The sequence below is a fragment of the Alligator sinensis genome, unplaced genomic scaffold, assembly GCF_000455745.1.
Source record: "Alligator sinensis unplaced genomic scaffold, ASM45574v1 scaffold1317_1, whole genome shotgun sequence".
In the NCBI taxonomy this organism is placed as follows: Eukaryota; Metazoa; Chordata; order Crocodylia; family Alligatoridae; genus Alligator; species Alligator sinensis.
Genome location: NW_005842766.1, coordinates 406,461 through 415,747, shown reverse-complemented (window position 1 = coordinate 415,747; position 9,287 = coordinate 406,461). Strand labels below are relative to the sequence as shown.

Below are 9,287 nucleotides of genomic sequence, written 5' to 3'. Positions count from 1 at the left end.
TGCCTTGGGGCCACACACCATGTGAGGGGCTGGTGGCAACCCCTCAGACCCAGAGCTGCCTGCTCCAGCTTCCACAGCACTGCATTGGGCCAAATCAGTCACAGTCTCAGCCCCGTCTCCGAGCTGGGCCAGGCTCCACGTGGCCCCAGTGCCATGGGCAGGAGGAGGGTGCCAAGGAGCCCATCGCATGGCCAGGAGTCTCATTGCTGCAGCAGGAAGGCCCTGCATGACCCCTGTGGGGTGCCCAGCACCTCCTCTCCTCTTTCCCCCCCGCCCCCGTTGTTGCAGGTTCTAGGCATAGAAGAGGTTCATAGCCCCAGCCCCTGCCCATGGGGGCGAAGGAAAGTTGCAGCTCTGCAGTTGGGCAGCACCCCCTAGTGGTTCAGCAACACCTGACACCTTCTGCCCATGGCTCCCACCAGTGGCCTGGGGCCCATGCAGTGCTGGGCACAAGGTAAAGATATAAGCAGCTGGGGCTGGGGCCATTCCTGCCAGAGATGATTAAACTAGGTATGATCTATCGGCTAACTGTTTAACCGATATAATTGAAGGAGGGTAAATGGATATTTTTTTTTAATGTTATTTACATCTTTAAGCTGGAGGTGGGCTGGCCATTTAGCCCTGAGAGCTATAGAGAGAGGAGTTCCTGGGCAGCAGGGCTCCTGGGTGACATCTGGGCTGAGGTAAGCAACTCTGGTGGTTTGGGGAAGGAACTAAGGGGAAATAAGGAGGTCCCTAGTGGCTCAGGGAGAGAGGGGTCAAAGAACCCAGAGAGAGTGGAGGGCCAGAGGCCCTGGGGAGCAGGTAGGGCTAGGGTTTGTAGGTCTCACTGTCCTAGAAGTGGGGCCAGGGCTCAGGAAGGGCTGAAGGCCAAGAAGGGACAGCCAGGGACTTGCAGGGCTGGAGAGTCCATGAGTTTCAACTGGCCCAGGCACAAGGCCAGGGTCTACGGTGGTGGTCTCCAGCCTTTTTAAGTAGGAGATCACCTTTGGCATTTAAAAGCAACCCATGATCTACTGTGCACTGCTGCTCCCCACCCCCCACCCAGTAGGTAAGTCTGTGGGGAGGGAAGGAGTGGGGGAACAGATAGAAGCAGAGGGAGAGAAACTATTTGGGAGCATAGCTTCACAGCAGGTAAGTTCCAGCCGGCCAGGGCCCCACTCAACTTACCCCTGTTCCTGCCTCTGTGACACTGTCCCTTATTGCAGGGGCCTCAATCTAGCCCTCACCCCTTCCCTCCCCCATGGATTGACCTGCTGGGCTGGGGTGTATGTGTACATGCATGCGGGCACTCAGCCCCCCACCCCAGCCTCAGATAGACTCTAAGAGGCTCCAAAATCTACCAGTGGATCGAAATCCACTGATTGGTGACCACTGGTCTAAGGGGAAGGACCAAAGGCCAAGAGGGTCACAGCTAGAGATTGAGAGGACCATAGTGCCCATAGCCCAGAGGGGTTGGTGTAACAGGCAAACAAAGCCAGGAGCCTGTAGCCCATAGGGGCTGTTATAATTGATAAGTATGTGTATCATCTATGAGGCAGGGGCGTGGATATTGGGGAGGACAGAGCCCACATATTTAGCCCTTAAGGCGATGAACGGTGACACCTTCATGGTAGAGAGTGAGATCTTAAGGGAAGCCCTGGGGTAGCCTCCCATTTTCTAAAATCATAACAACATCAAGGTGTGGCAAGTGAGGAGAAAGGGAAATTGCCCAGTGACCGCAAAAGATAGCACAGTTTCTAAGGGCTGAGGGAGCTCTGGGGCATCATGGTCACCCGTGGATCGGGACCTTATTGCAGCAAAATTAAGTATCATGTTGCTTTGTTACGGGTAACAAGCTGGCCAAGATTTTGTCTGGGGATTCCCTTTAAGCTAGCTGGGGAGTAATTATTCTGTGATTCTAAAGCTATATGCTTTGCTGTAGATTAAGGGGGAGATGACTGTTTTCATCTTGCTTCAATTTTGTCTAGGGTGTCTCCATCAAGTACGTGCCTAGAAACTGAGGATGGTGTCAAATGTTACTATTAACTGTTAAAGAGAATCTTGTGGGGATCATGGTTGTGGGCCATGCAGTATTCTGGGAGCTGCAGTGGCTGCCTGGGTGAAGTTTAAGGTGTAGGTTTTGACTTATAAAGCCAAAAATGAAATAAGCCAAGATAGAAATCCCCTCCCTTGTTGTGCCACCTTGCCAAAGTTGTGATCAGCATAGGTGCCTGGTAAGTGGCAGAATGTCCTGCTGACCATGTCTCTGTGGGGGAAAAGCGGCCCCTGCCCACCCCATGGCCCACGCTCCCTGCTGCAACCACTCGCAGCCTATGCGAGGCTGTCTGGAGCAGGCATGGGCAGCCCCATGTGGGTTGCAAGCAGCTAGTGTGGGGTGCTGGCCACAAGGTGGGGGGGGCCGCTTTCCCCCCTGCCGCACTCCTTCCCTGCCTGGGGTCCCCCCCCTGCCCTTCTCCCACCATACCTGAGGTTCCAGTGCAGGACAGCCTTGTGCTCCCAGGCCAGAAGCCCCTGCTGGGGCTTGGGGCCGGGTGGGCCCTGCTGTTGGGAGGCCGCTGGGCTTCCCCTGGGTCCTATTGCCCTTGGTTCCTGTCATTTTTGACAGGAACCAAGGGCAGATAAATATTAATTTTCTAAACTTTTTAGGGGCCTCGCAGTCCTGATAGAAAGGCCTCCAGCCCGCGGGCTGTATTTTGCCCACCTCTGTGCTAGGGTGACGAGCAGCAGTGGCAGCAGGGTCCCAGTACCCACCTGGCTGCCTGCATCTGACCCAGGGATTAGTCATTCTGGCCAGTAGCCGGAAAAGGTTTTCTACCCCTGAGCTAGGTAGAACAAACAAAATTAGGTATCCCTTAGCCACTGGTTCTTTTATATGGATTATACCTGCTTGATTTCTTTGCAGCTTGTGGCTTTTGCTCAATTTATACATTGTTAGAGCTTCATCAGACATCAGATTTATATGCTGGTGCTTTAAATAGGTTTGGGGGGGGGGAGAAGTGATAACTTAGAGGGAGTTGGCTGGTCTTTTACCCTTACCCTGTGAATCTAGTTACAGAGCTCCAGTCAAATATGGAATATTCTGAAAAGCTGGGGGAGAAACTAAGAAAACAAACAGCATCACATATTAATGAAAAAAGGCAAGCCAGAACTCAGGTGACCCCAGTAGAAGAGGAAGTGATGATCGAAGATGCTGAAAACCAAGACTCTGGCAAAGATGGTAAGAACAGCTTTCACTGCAAAGACATAAGCAGCAGAACAGCCCCTGCAACTCTTGTTAATGACTTGTTTCATTTGTGTAAGAACATTAATAATCATCATCTCCCCAGATTCCAGAATGCAGTGCTGGAAAAACACATCCACCCAAATTCTAGAATTGCTGCTGAAGCATTACAAGTGTGTGCAGTAGCCTCCAAAGAGTGCCCAGAATTAATTAAAACATTTTGACCCATCACTTGCTCCAACCAAATCCCTAGTGCCCATGTTTCCCTGGCAGTTTCAGTGTGGCTCAAGCTGTCTTGGACTTCAGAGTCTGGCCTGTTTATAACTTTTAGCAGTTAATTGGAGAACTATTTTACTTGTAATTTGAACGGTCGTTTAATCGCTCTAGGCCAGGGATGCTCAACTGCTGGTCTGCAGGCCAGATATGGCCCATGGAGCCATGACACCTGGCCTGCATGGGTCCCAAAATTTGGCAGCAGGGGAGTTGTGGCAGCGAATTTCTTAACCTGCGGGGAACAATGCAGGCCAGAAGCATGCTAGATCATCACATGGAGGTTGCCTAGGGCTGATTTGGGCATGCAGGGGCTGGCTGGAGGCGGTGTGGGGCCAGTCTGGCCTGCACCACCAGGATGGATTTGATCTTCAATCACTGGTCAGGAAGCCTCACTAATCATCTTTTTTTCTACAAAAAATGCATTCTTGTGTGATATAACCTTGATACATATTTTCACAACTTTGGGGAGAGATGTAAGTTTCATTTTTAGAAGGTCACACCTATATATTTTAAAGCAGTGATTTACTCTGATATTTTTTTCAGGTTATTTTTGCAGCTACATCAGAACTATAATTTGGTTATTTTATTTACCAAATCTAGTTGAAGCAGGTACTTATGAAGTCATTGGGAGGTGAACGATCTCCAAGTCACTAGATTAATCATGGCTATTTAGGAGATATTTTTGCCACACTATCTTAAGAGGACATCAAATGAGCACTGCAGCCATATGTTATTAGCTTTGTGGCTTTCTTTACTTTCTTCTAGATTTCTTCTCATCTTTGATTTCTTCTCTCTTATGGCTTGGCAAGCCTGCTGCCAAGATAGGTTTTCCCTTCTACCATACCATCCCCTCACTAGATCTCAAATAAGTGGAGAGGCTATACTCAGAAACTTATCCCTCAAGACTTCTGGAATTTTCTGCTCAAAATGTTTCTCTTTTCTTCTTACTGCCCCTTCCTCCTCACATTCCTCTCTAGACTCCTCTGCCCAGATCTACTCCACCCTTAACAATGCTCTATTCATTTAACTTCTTGAAACTGTACTTTCAGAGAGAGGTAAGGGCCTGGCTCTGTACACAAACTTGCAGAGAGACAATAGGGCTGATGGGTAGGTAATCATCAGGGATCCAGGTTTTCTGTTTCCCTGTTTTCTTAGGAGAAAACGCAGATTTCCCGTTTTTAGCAGAGAAATCCGTGGTTTTTCCACTTCTGCAAAGAGCCCTGAAGGCAGGCACAGTTCCAGCCTGCAAGAGCTGATTGCATAAAGGGCAGGAAACTCCCAGCCCTGCCTGGAGGGGGAGGAGAGGGGGGAAGGGCAGGACCTGAGCCTCTGAGTCGGTCAAGGCTGGGCTTAGGTGCAGGCTTGCTCTTCGTCCTTCGCCCCTGGAGGTAAGTGGGGCTTGGGGGTTGTGGGGCAGGGCTGGGGGTGGAAGGTGGCTGGGTGCTGAGGTAGCAGGTGATGCACCGGGTGCCACGGGCCCCAGACAACACACCGCAGCGCCTCCCTGTCCCCCACCTGAACCTGCTCCCAGGAACAGGGCCAGGGGATAAGGGCAGGGGTGACCCTCTGTGGGCTGCAGATGCACTGGTTGGCGTGTGGGGGGGGTTCGCACACAGTGGCTGCTGCCCTACAGCTTTGCAGACAAGTGTCTTGGAGCACAGCAGTGGTAGCTGCCGCGTGCAAGCCGCACGCGGGCTGGCTAGCTGGCAGCAGGGAGGGTGTGGCTCACATGCAGCAGCCGCCACTGTACTGCCACTGCTGCCCCACGGCTGGCCACACAGCTCCGTGAGCACAGCTCCACAGGCACAGCTCCGCAGTGGCAGTGAGGGATAGTGACTGTGGGGGGGGGGGGAGGGCTTGCACATGGCAGCCACTGCCACTTGCCTGCGGAGCCGTGCCAATGGTGGTGGCTGCTGAATGCAAAACCTTTTCTACACTGCTGCGGCGGAGCCATGCCTGTAGAGCTGTGCAGCCGGCCGTGGGGCAGCAGTGTAGTGGCAGCCAGGGCTGCTGTGTGCAAGCCCCTCCCATCTGCGAGCATGGTTCCTTAGACAAGCGGCAGCAGCAGCTGCACGGGATGGTGGTGGTGGTGACTGCGTGCTGGCCAGCGGGGGCACAGGTTTCGCATATAGTGTCCACCACCACCTTGCACAGCTGCTGCCGCTCGTCTGCAGAGCTGTGCCTGCGGATAGGAGGGCTTGCACATGGCAGCCACTTCCACACGGGCACGGCTCCACAGGCAAGCAGCAGAGGTGGTGGCGGCCACCACATATGAGGCCCCCAGCCCTCCTACTCCTCCACCTGGCCAGGCCACAAATGTGCGGATCACACATGGAAGCCACCACCACATGACCACCGCTGCGCCACATGCCATTTGCTTGCGAAGCCGTGCGGCCAGCTACAGGAAGGCAGCATGGGGTGCAGCAGCAGAGTTAGGGTGGTGGCCACTGTGTGCAAAATCCCCTATTAGGCTGGCCAGTGTGTGTGGCCCGCAGAGGGACACCCCTGCCCTCACCCCCTGACCCTGCTCCTGGGAGTGGGCATAGGGGCACGTTCCCTGCCCCACCCCACCCCTTCCTCCCACACACACTTACCTGCTGGGGTGGATGTCAGTGTGCGTCTGCGTGTTTGTGCCTGTGTATGTGGGGCTGGGGGGCTGTTGCGTGGGAGTGAGGGACACCAGCAGCACCAGGGCGGGCTGTGGCAGGCCTTTAATTTTAATCTCAGATTTTGGGGTTTTAATCAGAGAATTTGCAATTTTTAATTGGAGAAAACCAGGATCCCTGGTAATCAGGACTGTTATCTCTCATCTCCATATACTGCTGTTAACAAGGATGTTATCTCTGGAGACACACATCCACAGTTTGAGAACTGAAACTAAGCATCACAGAGATGCTTAATGGGATTTTCTAGAATGAACACTGAGTTGCATTGGATAGAGCGGTTTTCTTTAATCTTTACTGATCTATAGAAGAGCCTCTAGGAACCTCATAAGATTGGGCCCCTAATATAGTCCATGACCTGTTGTGACCTATTTATAAAACTTCTAAAAAGGTTACATGAATATATTGTCTCAAATAGTATACAATTAGAAGTTATAATTCCTATTACATGATGATATGTTTGAGATTTTAACATAACCTATATATAGTTTTAATTTGATTTTTTTTTTTAAAAAAGCATCTTAAAAATAAATTAAAATTTGATTAAATAAAAAAAATTCCAATTAAATTTTAAAAAAAAATGTTTTTTATATACTTTGCGCACCACTCATTGGACCTGCAGCACCAAAAGGTCGAGTACCACTGCTTTAGGCTATTGAGTTCCCTTCACCTTGTATATTCTCACTAGTTTTATTTAATTAGTGTCTAGGAGTCAAAGCTTAGGTCGCAGTCCTTCGTGCTGCGTGCTACTATGCATGCGAACACCTGAAACCCTCTCTAACTGTGTAGACAAGGTTCTTTGGGTAAATCTGATATCTTTTATTAGACCAACTAAACAGTTGGATTTTTTTTTTTCTTAGCAAGCTTTTGGGTTTAAAAACCCTTTGTCAGGCTGAGGAAGCATCTGTAGTTGGTGTGCATGCAAGAAAGCCAGTCAGTGAAGATATAAACCATCAGAGAAACAACACCAACACCTTACAACGTTCCAACCTCAAAATTGATGAAACTGAAAGCAGCAGCTAACCCTCAAATATCAGTCTCTCCAAGTCAGGGTGTCCAACCTTTTTGAATGTGGGGCCAGATCATGAACTTTTTATCACCCAGTGGGCTGGCGAGCCATATTCAAAGATCTCACAGGAAGCGGTATCGCATCAGGAAGTGATGTCATGTGACCTTTGACACCAATGAAGTTGCAGGAAGTGACAGTGAAATAGGTCTGGAAATGTGGTTTAAAATCCAAACTAAAACGATATAAAAGCAACAATGAAATAATACCAAACACTTGACTAAAATAAACATTTTCGCATAATGAAAGAAGCAAAATGCAAGTCGACAGATCAGATGTGGAAAAGATATCAGCCAGAGTGGAAACTAATCAAAGGTGGAGGGATGTGTCTCGGCAGGAGACAGCTGCGCGGCAGTTTGCAGCCTCCGCCGCTTGCTGCCTTGCAGGGGGCAGACGGGTAGGGAGGGAGCAGGGGCTGCTCAGTGTATCTGGGAGGCTGCAAGAGAGACTTGTGGATCAGCTGGGCACGGCCACAGCTGCAGCCGGACATGGACTGGAGCAGGGTGGGGAAGAGTCGCTGCCACATGTGGGAACCCCAGTCTGGGCTCCTCCTCGTCCTCCCAGCCGCAGCCTCCTCGGGATGTGCAGGAAAGGCACCCTCTGCTCCGCTTCCACCCGCCTTGCTGCTCTGGCAGCCGCGGATGCCCGTACCGCCCCCCCACTCCCGCCTCGGGCCCGCCGCTGAGCCCCAGCCCTGGCCCGGAACCGCTGCCTCGGCCTCCTCTCAAGGATACCTGGTAAGTCGTCCGGGCACCAGGGAGCACGTGTGCACTCAGGCCCCACTACGGGGCACTGTGGGCTGCATGTGGGAACCTTGTTCCTTCCCCAGCCCTTCGGCAGCTATTAGGAAGCTGCTGAGGGACAAGGGGTGGGAACAAAAGTAAACAGTTTACTTTAGTTTCCTGTAGCAGCACCTCGGGCCTCAGAAAACGGCTTGGTGGGCCGCATGTTGGACAAGCCAGTTCCACGTACATGATTACCAAAACTGTAAAATCTGTCCTTTCTAAAGGCCTAAACTTCTGTCCAGAAAAATACCCTAATAAAATACTTGTGTGTGGAAAACTAGAAGAGTTCTTCCAATGCGTCTTCCTCAAGGAATATTTCCACAACCAAAATGAATCTACTTCCAACAACTCGTCGTTTGACAACATTGAGGAAAAGATCAACCCCAAAAAACATCAGCTTGGACACCTCACAGTAGATAAAACTCTAAACTTGACTGCTATATTAACTGCTTCAGGGAAAGAATGAACAATGAAATAATTGACAACACACAGCATCATAACAGCTTCTCCCTACCAGAGAGAGAGAGACCATAGAATCTCTAAGATATAACCACCAAATAGTAATAGAACCAGCAGTTAGAGGAGGAGGCATAGTCATTCTAATTGTGAAGACTACATAAAAGAAGCCAACAGACAACTCTCTGGCACCACCTACTATAAAGAACTACAGGAGCATCCTACTCGCCTTTTCACTTTGAAACTCAAAAATTCTATCAAATCATTTCCATCAGAACTACAAGAAAAACTACAGACCTTGATTTCTGCCCCTCCCCCCCACTACCTGATCCAGGGGCCTTTTACATGCTCCCTAGAATCTACAAATAAGGGAACCATAGCAGACCTCTCATATCCAACCATGGAACCTCAACTGATGAAATACCAAGTTTTGTCAAATCAATTCTAAAAACGCTTGTCACCCAAAGAGCAGGTTCTGTCCAACTATTTCTTGAGTACTCCAGCACCAACATATCCTTTTTAGACATGATGATCAGTATCCAGAATGATAAAATACAGACCACGCTATACAAGAAACCCACAGACCAGCATACATATCTGCACAGAACCAGCAGTTGCCCTACGCACACTCCGAAAGCTGTGACATCAGCCAAGCCCTCAGATGCCACTGAATTTGCACTAAGGAGAACACCTGGATTATCACCTCACAAAATATTAAAAAGGCTCAACAAGGATACTCCTCCAGAGAGATGAATTGCACATTTGAAAGAGCCACCTGGATAGCATGTGAAGAATTGTTGGAGTACACAAGGAACCCCCCC

The 9,287-nt window shown here is 50.2% G+C and overlaps 2 protein-coding genes across 2 annotated transcripts in view; one reads left to right on the top strand and one right to left on the bottom strand.

Annotated features, from left to right (window-relative positions):
* TSNAXIP1 (translin associated factor X interacting protein 1) overlaps nucleotides 1-9,287 on the bottom strand; it is a 107,156-nt gene that overhangs the window by 3,875 nt on the left and 93,994 nt on the right. The gene's annotated exons all lie outside the window — the stretch shown is intronic.
* Nucleotides 1-9,287, top strand: part of CENPT (centromere protein T) — a 44,265-nt gene that overhangs the window by 18,117 nt on the left and 16,861 nt on the right. Inside the window, exon 10 of the mRNA XM_025216795.1 lies at nucleotides 3,053-3,220. Coding sequence (XP_025072580.1) covers nucleotides 3,053-3,220 — 168 coding nt within the window. The remainder of the gene's footprint in view (nucleotides 1-3,052; nucleotides 3,221-9,287) is intronic.